This window comes from Vulpes vulpes, chromosome 15 (genome assembly GCF_048418805.1).
Source record: "Vulpes vulpes isolate BD-2025 chromosome 15, VulVul3, whole genome shotgun sequence".
Lineage (NCBI taxonomy): Eukaryota > Metazoa > Chordata > Mammalia > Carnivora > Canidae > Vulpes > Vulpes vulpes.
Window position 1 is genome coordinate 98,668,340 of NC_132794.1, and position 27,680 is coordinate 98,696,019.

Genomic DNA, 27,680 nt, shown 5'->3' on the forward strand with positions numbered 1-27,680 from the left:
TCCTGCTGCAGATAATGAAATCCACATGGAGTTCCCTTGTCCAAGACTAAATGGGACAAAGTCAGGGGAAAGCCACAAAAGGCTGCAAACCAGAGTCCCAGAGGGAGAGGGATAGGAAGTGAGATTGTTGATGGTGAGGATGAAAAGGCTGCAGCCACTGTGGAAGACAGTTTGACAGTTTCCTACAAAACTAAACATACTCTCACACACGCACCAGCACTTGTGCTCCTTGGTATTTACCCAAAGGAGTTGAACATATGTCTGCACAAAAACCTGCACATGAATCTTTAATTCAGAATTGCGGCCTTATTCGTATTTGTCAAAACATGGCAGCAGCCAAAGTGTCCTGCAGAAGGTGAATGGATAAACTGTGGTAGCTCCAGACAATGGAATATTATTCATCGCTAAAAAGAAATGAGCTCAAGCTGTGAAAAGACAGAAAAGAATAGAGGAACCCTAAAATGCATACTTCTAAGTGAAAAAAGCCAATCTGAAAAGGCTACATACTGTGGGATTCCAACTCTATGACACCCTGGAGAAGGCAAAACTATGAAGCCAGTTAAAGATCCGTGGTTGCTGGGGATCAGGGAGTGCGGGATGAATTGCTGGAGCACAGAGGATTCTTAGGGCAGTGAAAAATTCTGTGGCTCAATTGGTTACACGTTTGCCTTCGGCTCAGGTCATGATCTCAAGGTGCTGGATCGAGCCCTGCATCCGGGCTCCCCGCTCAGCAGGGAGTCTGCTTCTCTCTCCCTTTCCCCCTGCCCCTCCTCATCATTCGTGCTCTCTCTCTCTTTCTCATAAATAAAATCTTTTTTAAAAACTCTGTATGATACCATAATGATGACTACATGCTATTATACATTTATCCAAACCCACAGAGTGCATAACACCAAGAGCGAAGCATAATATAAACTATGGATTTTAGTCCTTGTAATGCATCGATGTAGGGTTATCAATTGTAACAAATGTACCACCCCAGTGGGGGGGGGGGGGGGGTGTTAATAATGGGAAAGGCTGCCCCTGTGTGGGGACAGGGAAATCTGTACCTGCCTCTCAATTTTGATGTGAACCTAAAACTTCTCTTTAAAAAAATAATAAGTCTTAAAAAAAAAAAAAAAAGGCCAGAGAGCAAAGTTGTGATTTTCTTTTTTTTTTTTTTTTAATTTTTTTTTTTTATTTTTTATTTATTTATGATAGGCACACAGTGAGATAGAGAGAAGCAGAGACATAGGCAGAGGGAGAAGCAGGCCCCATGCACCGGGAGCCCGACTTGGGATTCGATCCCGGGTCTCCAGGATCGCGCCCCGGGCCAAAGGCAGGCGCCAAACCGCTGCGCCACCCAGGGATCCCCAAAGTTGTGATTTTCCAGCCTCTCGCATGGGCATGGTGAGCCGTCCTGGCAGAGGCCAGCTGGGGTCGCGACTTCACCTGGATGGACTCACGCAGGCCTGGAAGCCGGACGCAGGCACGGATGTGCCCGTGGGCCAGAGCACCGCGGAGGCCTCAGGGAAGCTCTGCAGACACCCCAGCCTGTCCCACTTACATTACAAACTCCCCTGTGCTGTAGTCACACTGGGACAGGTGTCTCCGTTGAAGCACACGCCCTGAGAGGGGCCCCTTGGGATGCATCGCTCTGCACCCGTCACCCCAGCCCGGGCTCCCATCCGAGCCGGCATTTCGGGCCATCCTCGTTAAATGAACTGTACCTACATCCCTGCCCACGGTGACTTCTGAGAGGGCGTTGCGCGGCAGCCGCTGAGCACGGGCGGGTCCTCCTCGGTGTCCTAGTACCCGTCCTCCGGCACGTCCTCGCAGGCCCCCCGCCCCGGCCCTCTCTGGAGGACCACACTGCCACCTGCTGACCGCGCACACTGCCACCTGCTGACCGCGCACACTGCCACCTGCTGACCGCGCAAGGCGCGCCCCGCTGCAGCTGTGCCCTCCGCAGGCTTGCTCAGAGGGCCGGGCTGGGCGCCCACAGCGAGCCCCACTAACCCCTGGGGGGCCACACTTCCAGCTGTGGAAACTCCAGGATCTCCCCCCTGTGGCTTCCCAAGCATTCTCCTTGGACGATTCGTCCTTTTCTTTAAAAACGTTTCTCTTGGGGGCACCTGGGTGGCTCAGTCAATTAAATGTCTGACTCTTGATTTCTGCTCAGGGCATGATCTCAGGGTCCTAGGATCGAGCCCCGAGTCAGGCTCCGTGCTGAGCGCAGAGATTGCTTGAGATTCTCTCTCTCCTTCCTCCCACCCCCCTCTCTAAAATAAATTGATAAATAAAATCTTTTTAATAAACAAAATATTTCCCTTGTTCAGAAAGTTGCCCTCCCCATCCCCCTGAGCATATTGCAGACTCTTCTGACCCTGGGAGGAAAGAAAGGGAGGATAGGACGGTGGAGAAGTCATCTCCCACTCACTCCTTTTCCAAGAGGCTTTACCACAGCCCCAGATCACCCGAGCAGGCTTGGTCAGGTTTTCTATAATGAGGTTTATTTCACATTCTAACAATTCAGACATGAGGATACATCTTAGAGTCATAATGTCTGCGTGAAAACCTTCTTTGATACCTTCTGGGGAGACTGAGAAAGCACCAGCATCCACATCTCACTTTAAATAGAGAATTGCATGGTGTGTGAATTAAATCTCAATAAACTGCAATTTCAAAACCAAGTCCCTCGGGCTGGGTTGGAAGTCATGGGTGTCCAGGCTGCCAACATTTGGGGACACGCACCACAGGAGCTTTCTCATTCAGTCCTCACAACCAAAGGACAGGGAGAGGCCACCACTAATCTCCCTTTGCAGAAAGAGAAACTGGGGCTCCGAGAAGTTGTGCTCCTGCCCAAGGACACACAGCTAATAGACGGTGCCATCTGCTTTGGAACTGTGTTCCTAATTACTATAGTACTCTGTCTCTCACATGCTACTCCTCTAATGGAAAAATAAAATAAAAACTCCCTCAGGAAAAAAAATTCCCTCTCAATAAAAAAATATGATAGAAAAAAACAAGATTTCTTCCAATAGGTGGAATATTATTCAGTGATAAAAAGAAATAAGCTATCAAGCCACAAAAAGACATGGATAAATCTAAATATTGCTAAGTTAGAGAAGCCAGTCTGAAAGAATCTACATACTGTATGATGCCAATTATATGACCTTCTAGAAAAGGCAACACTACAGAGACAGAAAACAGGTCAGTGGATGCCAGCAACATGGGGAACAGGTGGGAAGTCTGAGTAGATGAAGCCCAGGGGACTCCATGAAGGCGGTGAAATTACTCTGTATGATCCTGTAGGTGTGGACACACAACACTGTACGATGCACCAAAACCCAATGAACCATACAGCACAAAGAATGAATGTGAATGCATGCACACTGGAAAAAAAATCAATTAAGAGTTTGGGAGGCCCCAGCATGGAATGAGGGCTGTGGCAAGACATTCCAACTGCATTCAAATGTGTGAAACAAGCTCACTGAAGGGAGAGGAAGGAGGGTGCTGCCTTAAATCACTTTGGAAATGAGTGGTGTCTGCAAAACCAAAACAAAAGGAACTGCATATAAACACTGAACTCGAGTTGATAGAGTTTTTCCCACTGTGGCACAGGTTCACAAACCTAATACTGCCACACATGTACAGCAGAATTCATCAATTAGGTAAATGGATGGGGATGGTTGGAGCCAGCTTTCACACTGGTGGAGTGGGAGATTCCAGAGAAGCAGGGGTGGGTGATCGCAGATTAGAGCTGGAGATATCAATACCACATCTAGCTTAATATAGACACAGATAGTTACATGTGGAAATTTATATATAAGTAGATAGATAGATAGATAGATAGATAGATAGATAGATAGATAGAGATGGTTAGTGTACATACATACATTTCCTTGCCCTTGGCTGGGAGAGCCTACAAACAATGACAGTCCAGTAGCAAAGAATCCATCCATTATCCAGATAGTAATTTTAAATACTTTTCTCCAAAAAAAGGAACTTGGGCTTCTTGGAGAAATGGCTGATTCTAGAACTGAGGTGAGAAATACACAAGATGAGCCTGGGGCCGGAAAGTAAGAACGTGCCTAAACACACACACACACACACACACACACACACACACACCTACGGAAGTGTATCAAAAAGACAAAGGAACCAGGTGAAAGAGTTCCCCATGGCCAAAGCTAGAAGAATTTGCAATAAAATTCAGTAATATTAATTATAAACCAAATCATAAGTCAATTTGGATACAAAACAATAATTGAAAAAAATGAATGTGAGAAGAGACAAATTTTCTATGCAGAATTTCAAATAATTGATGTAGACAGTTCACCCTTAAGAAAACTGAGCATAGGTTGCTGTTGGTTGGGGCCGTCCCGCATCTAAGGCAGGAAGATGGTGGCCGCAAAGAAGACGAAAAAGTCGCTGGAGTTGATCAACTCTAGGCTCCAACTGGTTATGAAGAGGGGAAAGCACGTGCTGGGGTACAAGCAGACCCTGAAAATGATCAGACACGGCAAAGTGAAACTGGTCATCCTGGCCAACAACTGCCCGGCTTTGAGGAAATCTGAAATAGAATACTATGCCATGTTGGCCAAAACTGGTGGCCATCACTACAGTGGCAAGAATATTGAATTGGGCACAGCATGTGGGAAATACTACAGAGTATGCACACTGGCTATCATTGATCCAGGTGATTCTGATATCATTAGAAGCATGCCAGAACAGACTGGTGAAAAGTAAATCATGCAAAATTTTTCTTTAATGAAACTGGCCAGAGCTTGTTTTAAAAAAAAGAAAAGAAAAGAAAAAGGAAAACTGAGCATAGCTTAGTGGGCTACACATAGTGACTTCCTTCCAAAGAGTACAGTATGGAAATGGGGGATTAAGAGTGACTATAGGGGAGAAAACAGACAAACACCACCTCAGCCAGGTGACCAAGGTCAATAGCAACAGGAAAAGTCATGTTCTAAGTCTGTACCCTTGATATGACGCAATAAAAATGACCCTTTATCTCTGTAGTTTTCCTCCCTAAAACCCATAACCACAGTCTAGTCATGAGAAAAATCGCAATAGGGGGGCATTCTACAGAACTCCTCAAAACTCACAAGGTCATCCAAAATGAAGTCCAAGAAACACAACTAAGAAGAGCCTAAGGAGACATGACAACAAAATGCGGTGTGATATGCTGAATGGGATCCTGGAACAGAAAAAGGACATTAGGCAAAAAACTAAGGAAATCTGAATAAACTATGGTCTATTGTTAATAATAATACATCAACATCAGTCCATTAACTGTGACACACGCACCATAATATGTAAGATGTTAATAACAGGGGAGCCAGGGTCAGGGTGTAAAGGAACTCCCTATACTATCGTCACAGTAAATTTAAAACAGTTCTAAATGATAAAGTTTTTTTTTTAATAATAACATGAGAAAATCAGAGAAGGAAGAAATAGGGGAAAATAAGCAGAGAATTCAAAACAGGCACCTCACCTTCTGCTTAAAAATTTGGGTGTCCCAGGTAACTGAGTACTTGTACTTTACCTGTCTAGTAGGCTAGTGTTTTGTGCAGAATTTTTCACGTAGCCCGCACAAATATGCTAACAGGGGCAGCCCCGGTGGCACAGCGGTTTGGCGCCGCCTGCAGCCCAGGGTGTGATCCTGGAGACCTGGGATCAAGTCCCACATCGGGCTCCTTGCATGGAGCCTGCTTCTCCCTCTACCTGTGTCTCTGCCTCTGTGTGTGTGTGTGTGTGTGTGTGTGTGTGTGTCTCATGAATAAATAAATAAAATCTTTAAAAAAAAACCAAATATGCTAACAGCAAATATCATATCATCCCCATTTATAGACGATGATGGGGTCAGAGAAAAGTACGTAATTTGCCCCATACCAGCTATTAAGAGGTGGGACCAAATCAATCACTCTTGTAATTAGCTCAGCTGTAAACATATTTGGGATGTCTTCACCACTGGATCAATCGATAAATATATAGTGAGTGTGCCCAGTCCTGGCTAGTCCCAACAAGCTACAAGTCTAGTTAGAGAGATATGGGAAAAGTTTGGTTTTAACAAGGAAATATCCACTACCGTTTGTGAAGAAAGCAAATGCAACAAGAATTTGGAGCAGGGACTTTCAACTGGAATGATCAGGAAACACTCATACAGACTCCGAAGAAGGGAGAGAATTAAAAGGACAGGAGGGGGCCCCTTGCAGGGTGGCTGGAGCCAGTGGCTGTCCCTGCTGGTAGGACAGGGACTGGGGATGCAGCACTTGCTGGAGGAAAGAGCCCTGGCTGGAGAACCAGACCAGGAATCTGTGCAACCCTGGTGAGGGCCTTCAAGCTGACCTGTTCCCTCCTAAGATCCCTTCTTCCTCTTAAAAAATAATCATAAAATAATAAAAAATAAAAGATGCTGAGAGTCCACACTAACAATTAGAAAGAGATCCTCAGCCATATGACGCGGTGAGTCTTCTGCAGCATCTCCTTTCATGAAGAGAGTGGATGCGCACACCTGAGCCCCGGTGTCTGAGAGGTGCCGGGCAGCCATCCTCTCACTGGGCAGCGGTCACTGGACTTGAGGCCTGTCCTGGGGTGACAGGCCAACGAGGAGACACAACTGCTGCCCAAGAACCAAATTCAGGTCCCACATGTTTGTTTGACCCACACAGGTTTCTGGTTTTTGTTTCACATGAGATTGGTTATGGATGTTTAAAAACTAGGGTATGTCACACATACACACAGTTTCAGCTCCTCTTTAAAACCACGTTTAAAGGGCAGCCCGGGTGGCTCAGCGGTTTAGCACTGCCTTTAGCCCAGGGCGTGATCCTGGAGATCGGGGATCAAGTCCCACATCAGGCTCCCTGCATGGAGCCTGCTTCTTCCTCTGCCTGTGTCTCTGCCTCTTTCTCTCTCTCTCTCTCTCTCTCTCTCTCATGAATAAATAAATAATTTTTTAAAAACACACACATTTTAAAAATATCAAAATGGGTTGTTTGGGTGGCTCAGTGGTTGAGTGTCTGTCTGCCTTTGGCTTAGGGTGTGATCCTGGGGTCCTGGGATGGAGTCCGGTGTCAGGGAGCCTGCTTCTCCCTCTGCCTATGTCTCTGCCTCTTTCTGTGTATCTCTCATGAATAAATAAAGTCTTTTTAAAAATTTAAAAGTATCAAAATGAAAATAAAATCACATTTTAATATTTCTCCTGTGAGCCTTCCTCATCACAGGGCATGTGAGGTGCAGGTGGGTACCTCCTGCCTCCTTCACACCAGATGCAAAAAAACACAGGATACAAATGTGGGGCTCAATGAATTATAATGAACACCCCCCGTAAGCATAACCACATGTTACTTATCACCAAAAATGTTGCTGTGAACAATTCTAGATGGCAATCGCACATTTTTTTCTACTGTTAAGTTACTGGATCATTTGTTTGAATACTAAAGGATTTATTATTTTTCTTTAAACTATGAGAGCTTAAAAAAAAAAAAAAAAAACTATGAGAGCTTTATTACAATATGTCCTGTTGGTCATTCTGGGCCTATTTATTCGGTTTTGGGATGTTCCTCTGCAATGTGTAATTTCAAACTTTTTGAGTTTTTTAAATCTTGGGAATATTTTCTAAAATTATAGTTAATTTTTGTTCTATTTCCTTGCTTTAAAAGTTTTCTTCTTTAGAGAAACCTATTACATAAATATTAAATTTTTTGCCTATCTTTTATAACTGTCAATTTCTCTTAAATCCCTTTTATTCATTTTGGTTTTATTTTTTGTTTTCCTCTTATTCATCTTCTATTGATCTTGAAACATTGTTGCATTTATTCATTTCGGTCTTCCTGCTGGTTTTTCCTTCATTTTTAAAATGATTGCTTTTTCTCATTCTTTCTTGAGTTCTCAATTTCCCATCTTTTCTAATTCTGTCTTATGTTGTTCTGGCATGTTATTTTTCAAACCAAAGATGTATTTTTGAAACATTATCATTTTCACTTTTTTATGGACATGCCTTGATGATGCGATTTCACCGTAGGCAGGTCATTCTGCACATTATTTTTAAGTTCATAAGAGCACTTTACTTCAATCTTGTTTTCTGTAGCCCATTTTTAGGTGAAATTAATTCTCCTGAACTTCTGGAAGAGAGACTTGAACTAGGATAGTTGTATTCAGGGCTCTAGAGCCAGCGGCCTTTGCTGTTGACTTTGTGATACGTTAAAAGACACAGCACTTACTTTCTGCAAGGTCCTGGCTCTGTTCCCACTGGTCCTCTTTCCTTTGTCTGTTCTGCACCAGACCTGCCTTCTCTGGGAGCCTATCACTAGTTTCTCCTGAGTGTGGGACTTTGTCCTAGGCATTCCTGGGACACTGCCCGCTCCAGCCCTGCTGGCCTTACCTCAAATCCCTCCTGCTCACCTACTGATGTGTGCAAACCATCACCACTACACACCCTCCCCCCTCCCTGTTTCGGTGGCCACTCTTGAATTGGTTCACTGAGATTTCAACTTCCTGATGGTTATTTGGGGGCTCTTGGCAGACCTTCGGCTTCCTCCTACACTGATGCTGACATGCTCACAGCAAGGGTTTGTGGGGATGCTTGTCACCTACCTCTGGTGTAGACCTCATCCATGAGTTTTATTTTTGTTATCCCAGCAAAACACCATTTTTATGGAGTGATTTGGGGAAATCCAAAAACTACAACATGACTGCCACCATCTTGCCAAGATCTGCATTTTTGTTTTTAAACACAGATACTGGGATCCCTGCCTGGGTGGTGCAGCGGTTTGGCGCCTGCCTTTGGCCCAGGGCGCGATCCTGGAGACCCGGGATCGAATCCCACATCAGGCTCCCGGTGCACGGAGCCTGCTTCTTCCTCCGCCTGTGTCTCTGCCTTTCTCTCTCTCTCTGTGACTATAATAAATAAATAAATAAATACATAAATAAATAAATAAATAAACAAACAAACAAACACAGATACTGTGCATTTAATCCCTACTCTGTACTCCAAATACTTCCACACCTAACAAGCACAGTATGGGCTTTAAATGCCAAGCCCCTCCCCTCAACCCCCCCCCCCCCACCTTCCCACAACCACCCCCATCTCCCCCAGGAGCAAAATAGATTGAAATAGATTCAATCTATTTTGCATGAAAAATGTTACAAATTGCTTCTCACTGACTCTTCATGTCCTTGCTGGCCTAAATCCCCCAGCTGTGTGGAAACAGCAAGGGCAAAACCATCCTCCCAGCTCACAACCATGCCTCCTTACACAATTGCCCATTCCTGTCTTCGTGCTGCCAGGATGGGCCCTCGGGCTGGACAAGCACAAAGGGCTGGGTGGTGGGCAGGCCCCTCACACCGTACAAATGACATGGATGGATTTATTTTACCAAGAGGGAAGTCAGCCCCTGAGGGCTGTCCACAGCACAAGCCCCATGTCTGTACCCCTCCTGGAATCCTCACCACCTCGTACATTAAAACTTCACCAAGGGATAAACTGAACAAGAAAAAAAAAAAATCAACTTGGGATCCCTGGGTGGCGCAGCGGTTTAGCGCCTGCCTTTGGCCCAGGGCGCGATCCTGGAGACCCAGGATCGAATCCCACGTCGGGCTCCCAGTGCATGGAGCCTGCTTCTCCCTCTGCCTATGTCTCTGCCTCTCTCTCTCTCTCTGTGACTATCATAAATAAATAAAAAGTTAACAAAAAAAATTTTTTTTAAAAAAATCAACTTCCCTGGAATTATTCCATAAATTTAGCATACTATCTGCTTTTACACCCAAACTTTTTTTTTAATCATTTATTTAAATGTAAAGAAGAGTCTTTTGACTCACGTTTATCTCATCCTCCCTTTAATTAAGCACTTGCACATTGCGGTTATAGTCCGATTCTCCATCTTTCTGGGATCAGCTTGCCTAGTGTTGTCACTTGGCCTTAATGCCAAGACACACAGATCCAGGCAGGAAGTTCCAGGAACCTGGCACCAGGAACCTTTGCTTCTTGGGCTTGAGCCAATTAAATCAAACTTTGCTCTAAGGCTGCCTTGGGAAGTGACAGGCTTAACAGCCTGCTGAACAAACAGTGGAGCTGCTGTCACACTTGAGTTATGGTCTGCTTGAACTCCAGATCAACTGCAATTCACAGCTCCCGTTTCCTGAGAGAGGAAAACCTTCAGGATATCAGAAGAGATGATGGTCTGAGTCCTAAAGGGGAGGTCTTCTGACTTTTAGAGGGATGATGGAGGAGAAACATGACTAATACATCCTATCATTTAAGGAGAAACTTCTTTTAAGTCCAATCCTATGGGACACAGAGAGGAGCAAGTGTGAAACACACATATTCAAGAATTGATCTTTGGTGGATCAAAATGCATCCTGTTATTTTGAGTCCACATCACAAATACAACCTGAGAACTAGCCATGTATCTTGCTTCCTCCCACATAGCAGGTGGAACCAACGATCCTTGAGAGAAGAGAGGAAGGACAACGGAAATGTTGGCAAGTGTTTTTAGGCACTCTGTCAATTTAAGGCTCATCGTTATCAGTGAAACTTTCCCTGCTGACATCCTGGTTCTGAATGGTAAAAATAGATTAGCTCACTCTATTTTCTGCTTCCCCAGCTGCAGAAAGTAACAGACATTGCCAACCATGCTTTTGGTGGATGGCCGAAGCATGCCTATATTGTTCATCTTTCAAAGCCATTCAAATCCAAGATATGGTTTAAGATTTAATGAGATTAGTTTTAAAAAGAGCTAGCCAGGGATCCCTGGGTGGCGCAGCGGTTTAGTGACTGCCTTTGGCCCAGGGCGCGATCCTGGAGACCAGGGATCGAATCCCACCTCGTGCTCCCAGTGCATGGAGCCTGCTTCTCCCTCTGCCTGTGTCTCTGCCTCTCTCTGTGTGTGTGTGTGTGACTATCATAAATAAATAAAAATTTTTTAAAAAGAGCTAACCATACAATGAAATATCACAAATAATCAGATCTATGTGCACCAATATAGAAAAATAATTGGATATACCGCCAAATTAAAAAAAATTTGGTAATATGTATAGCATGACCCAATGTTTATACATGTGATGTGTGTGTGCGCATGCATACATATTCTTTCTTTTTTATGATTAAGGAGGTTATTTAATTTTAATATTTTTCAGATATTAAAACCATAAATCCAAAAATGTAAAATATTCACATATTTTAAAAATTTCCCTCCGTTTCAGAGAACTTAAATCCGCATTTTGAACTGATAATCTCATCTTGACAGCAGAAAAGATGTACTTTCAGAAGTTACTAATTAACCCATCAAACCAAACATAACTTGAATTTCCTAACAGATTAAAACTAGATTTAGGTTGTATGTACACAACACTATCAATTCAATCAAAGAGGTTTCCATTTTTAATGTTCAGTGTTAAATTCAGACTGGAAGCAGTCTGTCACTTTTTTAAATTCAAGTATAATTGACACACAGTGTTGTATTAGTTTCCACATATGTATTCTTTTATACACATATACTTGTTCTTCATGTTACTGAATACTTAGCACAAAGAAGTTGGAAAAAACATATACCAGATTAGTGGCTGTATCTCCAGGGTATGTCTTAGGTTGGGTTCCTTAAAAAGCAGGCCCTGACACAAGGATTTGTGTGTAATTAGTTTATTGGGGGGGATGTCCCCAGGAAATACCGGTGGGGAAAAGGAAAAGTGAAACACAGAAGGAAAGAAAGAAAATAAAGGGTGTGTTCTTGAACAAGTTACCATGGTGGGCAACGGGGCTCCATCCCACTGGGCAACCCCATGAGTCAGTGTAGACCACACCTCAGACATCCCAGTCAAGGGCTGAAGAAGTCTGTTCTCCTGTGCCGAACTATGATGGTCTGTCATGGAACATCAGCTCTGCAGCCCTCTGGGCTTGCCCCATGTGTGCAAGTCAAGAGAAAGCCCAAGGATGGGGAGTCGCAGGCACTTACCACAGAACACTGTGCACAAGCAAGGAAATATGATGGCTTTGGTGTGCGGGGGAGACCCCGCAATGTGTGACACCGGGTGGACCACGGAAGACTCACTTTTGACATACTCACCAAAATACTGGGTTTTCTAGAGAAAAGAAAGGGAGGCTTTCCAGTTAAGCCAGACAATATGTGGGGAGGCCAGGGATCTGCCCTCAGAGGGAACCTTCTACCTAGAAAACATCTCCCCCGAAGGCCACCAGCCCTAGGAATGAGCTTGTCTAACACGCAGGGTGGACAGTGATGCGAGGAAAGACACGGCTGAGACAGAGTACATTTTGACATTTTATTCACTGATCATAAATACAGTCCCATGAATCAAGGAGATTGTGAATGATGTACTAGCACCTGGAACCATCAGAGAGCAAGCGCGCAGGGCTTCACCATCACGGGCCAGAGAACTCACTGTGGCTGCTCGAGGCGTCCCCCCGGGTCAAGTGTTCAGTTTTGGGGGGGACCCTCCTTCCAGTGCAGCAATTTTATTCTTGGCTCGTTCTCAATAATTAAAAAAATCATAAAAGATCGAGTGTTTGCAAGAAAATATCAAAGAGGATAAGAAGATTTTCAGTTCTCCTTAGAATCTCAAAGTAAAAAGGGGAAGAAAGGAAGGAGAGGAAAGGAGACAGATGTCAGGAATCTGCCAGGTTTCTTCCCTTCCCTGGAGCGTCTTACAAAAACCCAAACCAGGGAGGCATTAATGCTGTTTGGAGATGGGCTGTGTCTCCCTGATGAGCCACTCGAGAGCTTCCTGGCGGCCCTGCTTCTGCAATTCCTTCCCGATCACATCCCTGCAGGTCAGGTGGTAGTTGTTGAGCCAATCACACTACAAGAAGGGAGAAAGCCAAATGCGGTATTCACACCTCTCCCAAGGATTCCATGGGCAAACAGGGAGGCCCCGAGTACCAAGATTACAAGTTGAGGACAAAGATACACAAAACCTTCTCCCCCTGCTTAGGGACGAGTGACTTCCTTGTGCTCTATTTCCCTGGAAATCGATGGGACAAGGCCACATCACTTACGGCAAAATGCTTCCAGAACAGTCTACTGCATGTGAAGGAACCATACTTACCTGAGAGCAAGGTGTTGGGCTCCCCTGAGTCAGAGTAACCTGGAACCAGGTATTATTCTCAACAGGACCCCCAGAAGCCACAACCACAGGACATTGTAAGAGGGATGGGGCAGGCAATCTGGTAGGTTCTACACCCACCTATGTGGCCTTATTCCCAAATACCTTCGCCATCTCAGGGTGGCAGTGGAGGAAAGAGTACTGAAAACTAGCGCTGAGATGGCCAGTAAGAGCCCTGCTAAGAGACACACCTGAAGGTGTCCCACCAATGCACTGAGTTTCCTACTTGTATCCACTGACAAAGCTGAATAAACTAGGATCAGCTGAGCCCCTATGGGTGTTGGGAGTGTGGCTATCTAGATGAACCCCAAACCTTTGGCGAACCAAGGACTGTGGTGCTACAGGATGGGCCTGGGAGCTTAACTTTCAGACACTCAGCTGAATGTGCCCACCACCCCAAGAGATTTTTTTTAAAAAAGAGGTAAGAATGAAGGAGGTCTGACAGGACTTGGTGCCTGGGTCAGAGCTGATCTCCAGCACCTGATGGTGAAAGTTCTGTAGCCATAAAAGGGTGAAGTCTCCCCCTTGGGGCAGGGCGGGTGTGAAGGCTAGAGTGAAGCAAGTTCTACCCAGAGGACTACCACCTATTCTCTTCACTGTCCATGAAGTGGGCCTGACCAGACACTCAGGTGCAGTGAGGCTGGCAAGAGTAATATCATCATCTATGCTGCTGTTGTGATGACCCACACACCATCTGGGAAGGCAGTGGTATTACAAATGGACGGACATCAGGGACTACGGTCTCGCCCACATACCAAGGATGAGCTCAGGGACTAAGATGGGCAGACAGATGCAGTGGTACTGCCAGCTGGCTCTGACCCAGCCAGGGCTCCACTCCCCACTATTAAGAATCTACTAGCCCCTGCTGGGAGCTGGGGAGCAGGACAGGGTGTCAAAAGCTAGCAGACTGCTATGGGTCAGAATGGGCTACAAGACAGCCTGCAGCCGAAGGCAGCCAACCCTGAAGCCGAGGTCAAAGTCCCCTAAGACCCTTTCAGTTGTACCCACATCCTCAGTGGGACCTGACCAACATCCCAAAGGCCTTGAAAGTCTGCAGCCGCCCATGTTCATGACCAAAGTCCTCAGCTGCCATCTGGTGATAAAGAATGGGAATGCAAACCCAATCCAAAAAGTCCCTAAAGAAACCAAAAAGACTGTTTGGGAGATGGTAACGGGCATGACCAAGTATCATAAAAGCCAAATGGAAAGAATCTGGTTGTGGGTAGTAATGTGCCTTCAAAGAGAATGAAGCCCCGGATTTATTAAGGGGTACATGGAAAAAGATTCTTTTGCTAAAAGAAACAACAAATATACTCTGCTTGATATGTTAAATACATCTACTGCTCTTTGTAGGAACTTGCTTATGATCTAAGGCTAAGAAGATACTATCTGCCCTATAAAAACGAATTGGTAGAAAGAACAGTGACTTGGCCATGCACAGTGTAGTAATGAACCAATGATGACAACAGAACCCACTGGTCTATGTCCAATGTCATGGGGTGGACTGAGTTAGGTTAACAAAACTCTCCCTCAAAGAAGAATGGCCTTGCTCACCCCTCCCCATGCACTATTTCCCGGGACAAAGTAGAGTATTACTGGAAGGAATGCCTCTTGATAGTGCACTTTATAGGGACAGCAAAGACTGTGTGACCTAGAGTTATGTGGTAGGGAGCCACTGCCATGGGCTGCCGAGAGGAGAGTGACTTTTTACAGGATTGCAGGAGAATCCCTTGCTAAGACCCTGGAAGCTGTACCCAAGCCCGTGAGAAGAGACATTGGCTCCTACGGTGCACCAAGGATTCAAAGCAGGATGGCTTCCATGCCCACTCATGTGTTCATCATGTCCCCTTTCACCTGAGTCACCCATAGGGGGGCTCGAGACGAGCCCCTGGATTGCTGAAGGAACTCTTCCTGCCAGAGACACACTGGACCCTGTGCTGCCGACAAGCTGTGTCTCCTGTCCAGCACCATCTACAAGCTGAATAAAGCCACAACAGTACCCCTCGTTTAAGTGCCGTGAGTGGGAACATCTGGCTGGTCAAGGACAATGACGGTTAAGCAGAGGTGCCCATGCTAAGCAGGAAGTAGATGGTCTTTTTCTGTCACCCATCTGTGAGCTGGATAAGGGAAAAGAGGCTTCTGGCTGGGAGAGTCCCATTCTACAGTCCAACAGCGAGGCCTCCTCAGGCCTTGGAGGCATTTGCTCTGGTGCCAAGCATGAGGCCCAGGTGCCTGAAGGGGCACTTCAAGGTCCCCAGGATGAAGCCAGTGGCTCTTCTGGGCAACAAAAATTTACTCCTACAGTAACCTGTCATGCTTGTCCTGCCTTTGGCTCCCATCAGTCACCTGCCTTGCTCTGGAACTTATGTCCTCCTGGCTTCTGGCTTGGGAATGGTTTGTCTGTCCAGTGCTGACTGTTCCTGCCCTGTTTCTGACCCTTTTCTCTACTCTGATTTTCATCACCTGCCTGATCCCTCAGGCCTTACTCTGGGTCCCGGGGCCTGCCACCTCACCTGGCCCTCTGGCCCCAGACACCCACCACAGGATGTGAAGGGGGGTTCAAGACCTGCAACCCTCTGAGCTTGATAGTGGGCACCACTGTGCTCCAAGCTTTACAAAGTTTCACAGCCTGGAGTGACCAGATAGTAGGCACCACCTCTCTTCTCTCTGTGTGAAAACTGGGCATGTGATAATAGATTTTGCTTTTCGTTCCCTTAATGTTTCATTCAACACGAGAAAACAATCTGGCATATGCAATGGCCAACAGGCCCTACCACCCATCCAGCTTTTCAGAGAGAAGACGCGTGGCCCATGGTTTGCTAAACGCACCTCAGCACACCTACAGGTCTGGGCCTCAAGGAAAGCAACATGGACCAGTCCCAGTCATAGACTTGCAGCCCCACAATGGTGCAAGGAGGACTATCTCTACCTGGAGAGCCAACAAATAAATACAGGACAAGCACCTATAGTCCTCAGGAGACCCAGGATTTTCAGACTCAGGTGGCACACACCTCTAAACAAGTGAGAACAGACTAGAGAATATGAGGTAAGCTCTCCACCCCCACTCTCACTCTGTCTCCTCCAAGCCACCCTCATTACCTCTTTGTCTGTAAGAGAATCCACATCTATCATTTTGGTCTGTATTGGAACCAAAGTTAAAGGTTCAAAGGTCAGGCTTCCCCGGTTATTGAAGTTATACTGTTGGAAAAGGAAGAAAACACAAGTTTTTACTCCTCTCTACCACAGTGAACCACCATGAGGTCATTCCCCCCCAGACATGATCACCGCCCCCATGCCCTGGGGCCACGTGTGACTAGGAAACCAAGAAGGGGTGAGCCGGTCAGCATTTTCATAGGCCCAGGAGGTACAATGAACCCAGTTGATGCCACTGTCCTCGAGTTGCTCCGCTATGCCAACAGCAGCTACCAGAAAAGCCGAGGTGCTGTCAGCAGCAGGTCTGCAAGCTAATGTCCACTGTGATAGAGAAGCAGCAGGGGCAGAGCATGGTAGTCTGGATGAGGGGCATCAATGGTTTGTGTTCTCAAGACTCTATCGGAGTACAAGTTCCCAACATCACTTTTATTTAACAGTTAACCATGTGTCCTGCCTTGACTAGCTGGTCTCATCAGGTGACAGATAACAGGTCTGTCCATGCTACATAGCATGGAATGGCCAGGGCACCTGCCAGCATGCTGGGTCTCTGCTCCTGGCAAGGCCTGTGGGACTGAGTGAGGTGTGAGGCCACTCACAAGGACAGTGACTTCAATGTGGAAGCAGAGAGCAGATCCCTGCAGGCTTAGGAAGCCACTTCTTTCCAACTGTTCCATTTCCACCATCACCACAGAACAGGAATAAATGGGTCTTCTAGGTAAAGCCTAGCACCTCAAGCCTTGTAACCTTTTGATAATAGTGATGGGGAGGTGAAGCACCTGTCTTCTGGAGGGCAAAAGACCTGTCTAATCACCAGCCTGCGGGGCCTGTTATACCCATGGATAACTGAGGGTTCCTCAGTTTTACCCAATAAAAATCATCTGAGACATTTGTTGAAAATACAGTTTCCAAGCCCTGGCCCCGGGTTTGGGAGGAGCCGTTAAACAAGCACCTCTCTCAGCCCCAACACTTGCCCCCAGTAGAGGAAGCATCATGACAAGAAGCAGCCTCCAGTAAACTCAGAGAGAGCTCCAAATCACATCTGGCAGGGGCCTGCCTGGGGCCCATGAATTCCAGCTGTGGATCCCAATTCACTAAGGTTTTTCTTTCTGGTTTCGCAGAGGAGAGTAATTTCTAAGGGACTCCCTGATGTCGGGGCAAGGAAGATCCAGTTTGGCTCCAGAATGGCACACTCGTGGCTCCAAAGACAAACATCTTCATTTCGCCTCATTAAGAAATTAGAAAATTTTTAAATAAATAAATAAATAAATAATCACCTACCTTGGTCTTCACGGGAACCACCAGGACAACATTTTCAATGCGAATTCCAAAAGCCCCATCTTCATAATACCCCGGCTCTAAAAGAAATCAAACCCAGAAATGAAAAGCAGCCCATGATGGACACGTGCACACAGAGGGGAAGGGCTCGCTCCTGGAATGACAGTTCCACTCTGAAGGAGCAGGGGAAACAGGTCAAGAGCCCACTCATCTCTGGGCCGCAAGAGCCAAGAGATCCCTCCTCCATAAGGCTACCCCCAATAGGTACTCGAAGAGCAGAAAGGTTCCAAAGTCCCTGAAAACAGGTGCCAGGGTAGGGAATACAATTACAGAGGGTTCACCAAATAAATCACTGGAGCACATTCATGAGACACAACGATGCAGGCATTAAAATTTATGCAGAGATCTGGTAATGATGTGGGAAAAGTAGTACATTAAGTAAGAAAGTAGAATACAAACAATAGGTCATCCAGTAGAATCGGAATGATTAGAAAAAAAAAAAGATACACACATATATAAAAGACCAAAAGCTATAACATCAAAATATTAAGCAATGTTTCCCCCTAGGTAGTTGGATTCCAAATGATTTTCATCTTCCACACACTGTCCCACAGTCTCATCTTTTCTAAAATGAACACGTACCACTTTTATAATCATAAAAAGTTGTCTTGTTAAATTCAAGGTGACAAAAGGGGGAAATTATATCCAATTTACTTTAAGATCATCAAAATATAAGAAACAACAGAGAGCCTCATACAGGCTCGAAGACCCGTGCACACCCTGGATGTGAGGGACACTTACCATCAGTGACGATCATGCCTGCCTCCAAAGGCTCATCAGAGAAGGTTTTATAACTGATGCCACAAGGACCCTCGTGAACATTCAGAAAAGACCCAACACCATGTCCTGTTCCGTGCAGGTAATCCAGGCCAGAATCCCATAAAGCTGAGCGGGCAAACGAGTCAAGAAGGTGTCCTGAAAGACACATAAGAACCACTTGATGATATTTGTCCAGTACTTTTCAATTTGCAAAGCACTTTAGAGATTAGATTTATTATGCTTGGCTCCAGAAAGTGAAACAGTAACCAACGTGTAAAAGTTACTGGAGGGCTCTGATTTCAACCCAGCGTAAGAAAGAACTAACAATCAGAGCTCCCAAGGACGGCCACTCCCCAGCCAGTCTGGAGCTCAGTCTGAAGCTAGAGAACTGTTTGTCCAGGAAGCCAGTGAAGGGGCTGGACACCTTGCTGCAGCTCAGGGTGTTGATGATACAGACATCCCCTTCCTGGCTCTGGATCCTGAGGTTTCAGGATTACAAAGAGGAGACTCTAAACAGACTACAAGGAAATAGGTGCCAAGGGAGATGAATGCAGGCCCAATCTAAGCAGATCCAAGGCCCAGGGCTTGTCCACTCCCCATCTAATGCCCAGCCATCAGTCCTCAACTGGTATATATGTGAAGTCAGGTCCCCAGGAAAATAAATCCTGACAAGGATCCCAAAAGGAGGCACTGGTCCACTGAGGCAGGACAGATAGGAGGCTGTATCAACTTCCACTCAGGTCTGGAGGCCTTCAGCCCTGGCTGCTCTCTCCTGGGATCCACCCATATGTCTCATCTAACACCTTAGGTGGTTAGGAGAGGTACACCACTGACATCAGGCCCAAACCAAAGCCTGGCTCCCTGGGAGGTTCCCTGAGCTCAGTCAGTGGTTCTAGGAGACTCCATGCAACACTAGCCCTGGCTGGGCCTGACATGACAAGAAAGGAAATGTTCTCCTACCCAAATTTAGACATGTTTGGTACCTGAACAAGAAAAAGCCTGCCATATGACAGAAGGAACCACCTACCTTTGGTTCCAGTCGGGAAAACGGCTGCACTCACAGCTATGTGGCCCTTGAGGACATATGTGAAGCATTCCTGCCAAAGAAAACCCAGGGGGCATGTTGCAGAACGAGGACAAGATGCTTCGGTCCTGTAGTGTCCCGGCAGTTCAGAAAACCTTGCTTCTGAAGGTTTTTAGCAACACCACAGAGAAAATCAGAGTAAAAAGAAAAAACTCTGGTGGAAAAAAAAGGTGGGCCATGGGGCCTATTTTTCAGAAAATCTTGAAATTAAAGTTAGTTAAAAGAGAACTGTGAGAGAGATGAGCCCACAGGTCCTTCCCTTGTAATGAACATTCTGATACACTTTGAGCCTGAGAAAGACGAGGAAAAGTAACAAAAAATCCTGATGACACCAGCTAACATTTACCGAGCTAGTCCCCTGTGCCAGGCATGGTACTAAGCACTGAACACTAAACCCCACACGCTATGCTGGAGATTCTGTTGTCACCCTCACTTGACACAGATGAACTAGCCTGCCAGTGGCGTAGCTTGTAATTGGCAGCATCTGACCTTAAGCCAGGCGGTCTTGCTCCAGCAACTGTGCCCCTTACCAATGTTATACTCAGGGCTTAGCCCTACTGCCTGGAAAAGAAGAGTGCTGCTTGGAAGGTTAGTGGCTTGCCAGTAAGGTACAGAACCAGAACTAAACCCACACCCTTCAATCTGGTCTCAAGCTCTTTAGCCTGCACAAAAGAGTCATGCCAAAGGTATGTGGCACCGAGGTCAAATTCTTTTAAGGTGCTCGTGTCTACAAACAGATGAGGTACAAGACCAAGACTATGAAATCTGCTCTGCAGCTTGGCATAAAACTCTACCCCTGGGATAAACTTCCTATAGGAGCTCCTAGAAAAACAGATTCACTCAAGAGACTCAACCAACATTCACCTGGTAGGGACTGATCCTGGAATTTACCAGGGTCATGGCACCTTTACAACCAGCCCTGGAGGCAGGTATTCTTACCCCCATTTTTATGGAGGTGGTCTAAGTGCTTTAGGCAAGTCACGGGGCCAGTGTACAGCAGAGAAGACCTGAAGTCCAACCTCCAGACTCCTGGTGCACATCCCTCTACCTCACTGCCATCTCCTCTCCACGCCAGACAGCACAACCTAAGCAGTGTGTACCATTGCAGGGGGTGCCTGAGGTAAGCCATAGATGGAAATGCTGAACTTAAAAGAAGGCAGGTGGCTTTCAGAATCAAATCAAGACAGTTTGTAAAAAGCAGACGTTTCATTACCCCACTCCCATCTCCATAGAGATTTCCTGACTCAAGAGAACACTGACGCTGTGTAAACTGAAATCTGAGTGGCTCTGACCTTAGCAAACGGAATGCTTTTAAAATTTCTCCAGTAATTAATTAAATGGACATCACGAAGCAGATAAGCCAGGCTCCAGAGTAATGAGCTGTTTTACTAACTCACAGACAAATTTTACTTCATTATACAATTCCTTTTCATAAAAGCAATGCCGTTCTTAAGAAAGCAGGGAGGGCTCTCTCGTTTTCTGCTCCAGCTTACCTTCTCATAGGCTGTAGGGGTCCCAAAATGCATGGTCCGTGTCACGTCTGTCGTCCCATCCCTTTCCAAAAGAAAGGACAGATTAGTGTTCACTAAATATAAGCTTTTGCTCAGGGGCACCTGGGTGGTGCAGTCAGGCATCTGACTCTTGGGTTTCACCTCAGGTCATGATCTCAGGGTCATTGAGATCAAGCCCCACATCGGGCTCCATGCTCAGTGTGGAATCTGCTTAAGATTCACTCTCTCCCTCTCCCTCTGCTCCTCCCCTCCTGCTTGTGGTCTTCTCTCTCTCTCTCTCTCTCTCTCAAATTAATAAATCTTTTTATAAATAAATAAAATGAAACAAAGTATGAATGCTAGGATGGCCGGAGGTAGTGAGAATGAACTCCATCAGGCCCTGACATAAGCACTTTTGGTCTACAATGTGAGGACTGTCTCATCGGAGACACTATCACGGGGTTATAAATGAGGGGGAGGAGGACAAAGTAAATAGGAGCAAATAGGAACCTGCTTCTATCAAAACTGGGCCAACCTCTAATTCCTCCCCTCAGGACAGCAAAGGACTAGACCCTAAAAATACCCAAAGGCATCTCTTAGAGTGGCCTAATTCACACCCCTAACAGAGAAATGGGAATTTTGCAATCCTACTAAAATTTAAAACTGAACCATCTCAACACCCTGAGCTCTAAGCTGTTATCATTAATGGTAACCAGTGTGTCCCCAGGCTAGGCTGTCATTTCCACATATGTGGCAGACCCCACCAAATAATCAGGCTCTCCAGGGACACCTGGGTGGCTCAGTCGGTTAAGCATCCGAAGCCCCATGTAGGGCTCTGCACTCAGCACCATGTCAGTGAGATTCTTTCCTACTCCCTCTCCCTCTGGGGAGATCCCTTCCCTCCAATCTTGCTCTCATTCTCTTTCTTTCTCTAAAAAATAAATAAAATCTTTAAAAATAAAAAAAAATACTCAGGCTCTCCATCAGCCACAGTCCCAACTGCAGTGGGAATGGAGCATTAAAAGGCCTGGCTTGTGCTCTCTTAATGCAGACAACACCTATTCCAGCTCCTTCTCCTGGGTTCCACATTCAGATCCAGCAAAATCTTGGGTTCTTCTCTGAGAAACTTTCTAGAGGCTGAGTATGAAAGCTGCGAGACATCAAGATGGAAATTCAGAAATTCAGGGGCAACCCTAGTTTCTCATTTACTCATTTAAAATTAATCTCTCACTTCGTAAGGCCCTGGGGCCGCTGCAAGTCCAGAGAGCTAGCACGCAGTTTATGAGCTATGGAAGAAGCCTTTCCAATGGTTTTGAAAGCTTGCTTTTAGTTATTTATTTAGTATTTAACAACTTCCGGCCAAGAACTAAACATTTCTATCAAACAGCCTTTTGTGGGAAGAGTCACCAACGGACAAGTTCAAGCAGGGGTGAAAAAAAGGACAAGACATGAGAACGATTCCATTAGTGCCTGGAGCAGAGTGAGATTCCCAGCTGAGCACCCTTGGCTGGAGCCTGGCTTGCTCCCTATTCAAGTTTTTTGACCCAACCCCAATCAAGCCCTAGTTCACTTACTTGTACTGAGCTCCCGAGTCAATGAGGTATACTTCATCTAGGGACAAGGTCCTATTCGTCTCAGGGACTGGCCTAAGAAAGTTAATTAAAAATTAATTATTCCACAAATTTACTTGCTGAATCTGGGAGAAGACATACAAGAGTTCCTTATACTACTCTTACAACTTATGTAAGTCTGAAATTATATCAAAATTAAAAGTTACCCACACAATTATTCCAAATAATTTAATCTTCTAGAACTACTCAAAGACCCAATCTATCTCCACAACTGGATAAAGAGCTCAAGAGAAGGAAGAAGAACGTATTTCTTCACATCTATCTCTATTTGTATCTGGAACAAAACAGGTATTCATGTAATAATTATAAAAGCTACAGAAATAATAATCAATAGATTCAAGAGGACCATGCTATAGTCCTGAAAACTGGGAATGGAGCGGCCAGGAGTCATTGTCTCTGGGTGTGGGAGTCCCAGGCCCCAGCCTCAGATTCCACGTCAGGGGCCTCCCCATGTGCTCCCAACACCACCAGACAGGCAGAAGGTAAATGTCTCAGTTTGGGAGAAAAACTAAAGGGGTTTTAACTGGGAAAAGGAGTGGATCACAATGTTCTAATGCTGAAGCACTTTTTTTAAATGAACATGAGGTATTTTTAAAGAGTGATCTGATTTCCAGATAGTACCACTGCACTGGGAAATGCTAAAGGGAGCATTCCAATTCTCTGTCCTGCATCTGAGAGAAGGACTCCTTCATTTCCAGGCACCACCTCCTCTCTTCAGCACCAAGGGCATCAGTGGTCACACCCAAGCCAAACGACTGAGAAAGACAATCAGATATGGAACCAGCTCCAGCGCCCTGCTTCTCAACAGGCTTCCCACAGCCCACAGGGTAAAAATGCCAAAGCAGAAGCAGACTTCTCCCCCTCCTTGATCTGAAATTTTTTCATGTGTTAATTATATGCAAAATTATAGGATAGTATCCAGCCAAGAAATTCATCACCTGAATTAAACATAAGACAAAAAAAACTGAAGTCCTTTTTACATTTTAATTTTGGAACAGAAGCATTAATGTAAGAGAACTGCACAATCACATCTGTGACTGTCTCCCACACACCGCTTCAAAATTTGCCCCAAGACTAAAAGGTCTAAAAGCAATTATTAAAAGGGGGGGGGGGGGGGGCAGGGATCTCTGCCTATATACAGCCCGGTTAGACAGACCAAGCATTCCACCACTGATTGTGTATATCACAGACATGAAGCAAAGAACTCAAAATGCTCAACACAAGGCAAAGCCATTCGACTGGACAAATCTGAAGCTAGAGCCTAATGACCAAGCCAAGTTTCGTTTCCCAAACTCATCAGTGCTCCTCCCATCTCAGAGTACAGGGAACGCTCTGTGCTGTGAGTCCACAGGATCTTGCACATCATCTGCTGATATTCCCCATAGGCTGGGTGCCAAGCTTCAAGCCCGCAGGGAGGAAAGAAAGGGTGCTACTTAACTCCCTTATCACAAGAGGATGCTCAATAACCTAGTGATAAGTTTTTCAGTAAGGAGGTGATGGATGGAGCTCACAAGATGTTTGGACTCATACATCAAGAAGGCTACCATTATCAGGAAAGACAAACACTAAATATTCTGATCACCATGATCAAGAGCTATGACAGCTTTTGTGACCTCAGAAAGGAAAGAGGGGACAACCCATTTGACTATATCATGGAGAAGATCAATGCCATACACCTGAGGTCAAGGCTCCCAAAAGGCAGAGACTTGGAGATTTAGAGGAAACAAGAGATAACAAGTCCTCATGTCCCATATAAGAACAGTTTCAACAAACACATAGAGGTGGGCATTGGGGCCTCTGGTAAAATAATGTCTCTCCCCTGCTCAGGCTTCTGTGCAGAAGCAGCAGCAAAGCCAGGCAGCGTGCTCCTCCGCATGCCTTACGCGTAGTGAATGATGGCGCCATTGGGTCCCGTACTGGAAATCGTTGGGAAGCTCAGGTCCACAAAGTCAGCCTGTTGCCTAGAACAGAAAGGCACAGAGAGCAAAGCGGCTTAAAGGATTTTATTGTGCCAAGAATCGGGGCCCTCTCAGCCTCATTTAACTTGCCAAAGAAATAACCATAAGGTTCATGCCCCCACACCCCCACACATGGTTCCTTACCTGCGAAATTCCTCGGCTTTGTCAGCAGCTGAGATCTCGGACACACCACCTTTGGGCACCTATTAAGAGAGTTGCTTATAAACCATCTGGGGCAATATATCAATGCATTTCGTACATATTAAAGGGCATGCATTAAAAGCTTATTTTTTTCTTCACTTCCCATGTCCCAACTTTCTACCTACAGGACACAGCTGATGTCTCATCTTTAATAAGGAGGGAATGTCTAAAGATTCTTATCAAAGCTATCTAAAGTAGAAGGGGTTTCTATCCTTTCAATTTTTCATTCAACTATTTGCCTCCATGTTATGCCCTAAAACCTCCCCCAAACAATCCATCTAAGTTTAAAAATTCAAAAGCATCTCCTGCTAGGATATCGTCCTAAAAAAGTCATCCTAAATAAAAAGATAAACACAAAGATAGTATTACAAGCTGATAATAGCACAAAAAAAAAAAATGCTCTAAATACTTGAAAATAGGAGGAATGGCAAATTGGTCTAACCACTAAACACAACCTCTCTATTTGGATCCATTTTTCTGTTGCTATTTTTTTTTGTTTTGTTTTGTTTTTGTGGTTTTGAGTGTAGTTGACACACAATGCTATGTTAGTTTCAGGTATACAACACAGTGATTCAACATCTCTGTGTTACGTTATGCTCACTACAAGTGTAGCTACCATCTGTCACCACACAATGCTTTTACAATTTGGATCCTTTTTAAAGGCCTCAAAGCACATGGAAAATGCTCACACTATGGTACTAAGTGAATAAAATAAAATACAAAATCATATCTATACACTGAGAGACATGTAAAATTGATTTACACAGAACAACAACAGCCAGAGGGAATAAAATAGTTACATAGGTGGGAGTAAGGGTGATACTCTTTTTCCAATTTAAGCTACTTTTAAAGAGTTGTTTATATAACACTTAAAGGGAACATGAGATTGTTTAATAACAGCACAAAGCAATCCCCCTGCTGTCAACCATAAGGAATGAAAAGGCAAGAAACTCATGGCCGAAGAGTCAATATACTATCCAGAGTTTTATATCTCAAATTGAAGTCTAAAATGTACACAAAGATCTTTTTCTCTTAATACAATCAGCTTGCCTATAATATTATTGTGAGTCATTTTTCCTTATAATGAAATTCCACTTACAAGAAAATGCCTTGACCCAAAAAAGGTCCTCTCAGTTAAGGAAATTCTTTCTTCATCAATGTTACTATTTTCAACAACTAAAAAAAATTCTAAATACACACCAAATTTCCTGAAAGAACTACCAAGAGAGAGTACTAAAATTGGATCAAGACCTTAGACCTCAGAGTCACCAGAGCACAGAGAGGGCCACGGTTAGAGTCACACGTTTACAGCTTCTGAATAATCTACAGCCACGTGGTAAACAAAGACTAAGAACCAACCTCTTTCTCCAGCCAGTTAAAGAGTTCACAGAGGGCAACAGCATCTTTAATCTGTGCAAACAATGGAGACATTTTTTTTTTAAAGTTATTACTGCAAATCAGCTGGGCAAATTCAGAGTCCAGCCCTAGCAGGATACCAAGAAGGCTGGACTCACAGGGCACGCCCTCCAGCCATCAGGACTTTTCATGCAGGCACTCCCTGTAAACAACTGGGCAGCAATTCCCACCAGCAGGGAAAGGCCTCCTCTGCTGCTCAGGAGCTCAGGCACAACCAGGAAAGGCCCTCCCGGAGAGCAGGGGCAAATCCCTCAGCGATCAAACCACTGGCAAAAGCCATCTGTGGGCCTCACATCCTTCTAGACCCACCACTGGCCTTGAAATATATGCTGGGCCTTTTAAGAGACATCATGATCAATGCCTTTTTTTTGTGGTGTATGTTAGACTCTGTAAAGATCTAACCCACTGAGTGTTTGATTTCATTCTCTCGTTAACACTGGAAGGCTCAGAGAATTTCTGACCTTGTGCCAGGCTCAAAGCCACGCGGCAGGCGAGGGACTGGGATGGGCCTCCTGACACCCCCTCTTCTGCACAGGCTGCTTTACTCACGTGAGCTCGTCTCATGCCGTCTGATTCAGCAGAATTCTTCACAGCTTTGGCAATGCAGATGGGGGTGTAAGGCATACAGCATCGATGATCCTAGGGGCACAAGGAGCGGTATGGGAAATCAAACCCGGCTCCACGCACCCCAGGCCAAGGCAGGCACGGCTTCACCCAGCACATCACACGTAAGACAAATCATGTGAAGAGCTTCCACTCAGGACCCACCTGGCTGTGCCTGGGGATTGAAGACCCACCCCTTTCGGTTGAGGACTCTGAGCATGACGAAAGGGGCTTGAGCTCTTCCAAAAAGATAAAGTCCATCAAACAAAGTATTTCTCTTCTATTGCCCCCATCCTCAGCTCTTGGACACTACTGGCTGCCAGCCATCAGGAAGATACTGCTTTTCAAGCCTCCATGGTCATGGTCATGGTCATGGTCATGGTCATGGTCATGGTCAGACTTCACTAACGATCAAAGCTTGACCGAAATAACCCCTTTCTTGCTGCACAAAGGAGGCTTTTTCCCATTGTCTGAGGACACACATGACTGATGAGGGAGGGCTCCCACTCCTTCCTCTATCTTGTTCCAGGATCACACATCACCTGCTCTTCATGGTATGGGAAGACCCTATCCAATTTAAGAATGAGTTGGAACCCAGCCCTGTGTTATGGGAGAGGGATTCAGGACCACATCTGTGCTCTTGCACAGAGCTTGTTGAAAGGCATTCATTCTCTCCAATCTCATTCCCTCACTCTCACATGTAGACCTCCTGAAACAAAGAAAGCAGGCATGACCCCCCAACTCAGGTCAAGACTGACTCACACATACTATGAGGGTGGTAGGGTGCACTCACAAGGTAGGTCTAGTGGGCCAGGCCTAGGCTTTTCCCAGGATGGAGCAGAGAGGAGATAACCCTGGGCTTACCAAAGGCCACTTGCAGCCAGAGACCCAAGGCAGGACAGTTGAAAAGGCTACATACATCCAAGGTGGCCTGGATTACAGT

The 27,680-nt window shown here is 45.5% G+C and overlaps 1 protein-coding gene and 1 pseudogene across 12 annotated transcripts in view; one reads left to right on the forward strand and one right to left on the reverse strand.

The window, feature by feature from the left end:
- Positions 1-4,328: 4,328 nt before the first annotated feature.
- On the forward strand, positions 4,329-4,766 carry LOC112917826 (large ribosomal subunit protein eL30 pseudogene; annotated as a pseudogene).
- Positions 4,767-12,253: 7,487 nt separating this feature from the next.
- Positions 12,254-27,680, reverse strand: part of XPNPEP1 (X-prolyl aminopeptidase 1) — a 55,685-nt gene continuing 40,258 nt past the window's right edge. For all 12 annotated transcript variants that reach the window (XM_072739962.1, XM_025993369.2, XM_072739970.1 and 9 more), the window contains 11 exons: positions 26,684-26,773; positions 26,078-26,128; positions 24,662-24,720; positions 24,443-24,520; positions 22,503-22,574; positions 20,932-20,992; positions 19,382-19,451; positions 18,337-18,510; positions 17,539-17,615; positions 16,207-16,305; positions 12,254-12,804 (listed from right to left, as the gene is read on the reverse strand). In XM_072739962.1, coding sequence (XP_072596063.1) covers positions 12,676-12,804; positions 16,207-16,305; positions 17,539-17,615; positions 18,337-18,510; positions 19,382-19,451; positions 20,932-20,992; positions 22,503-22,574; positions 24,443-24,520; positions 24,662-24,720; positions 26,078-26,128; positions 26,684-26,773 — 960 coding nt within the window. In that variant the 3' untranslated portion in view covers positions 12,254-12,675. The remainder of the gene's footprint in view (positions 12,805-16,206; positions 16,306-17,538; positions 17,616-18,336; positions 18,511-19,381; positions 19,452-20,931; positions 20,993-22,502; positions 22,575-24,442; positions 24,521-24,661; positions 24,721-26,077; positions 26,129-26,683; positions 26,774-27,680) is intronic.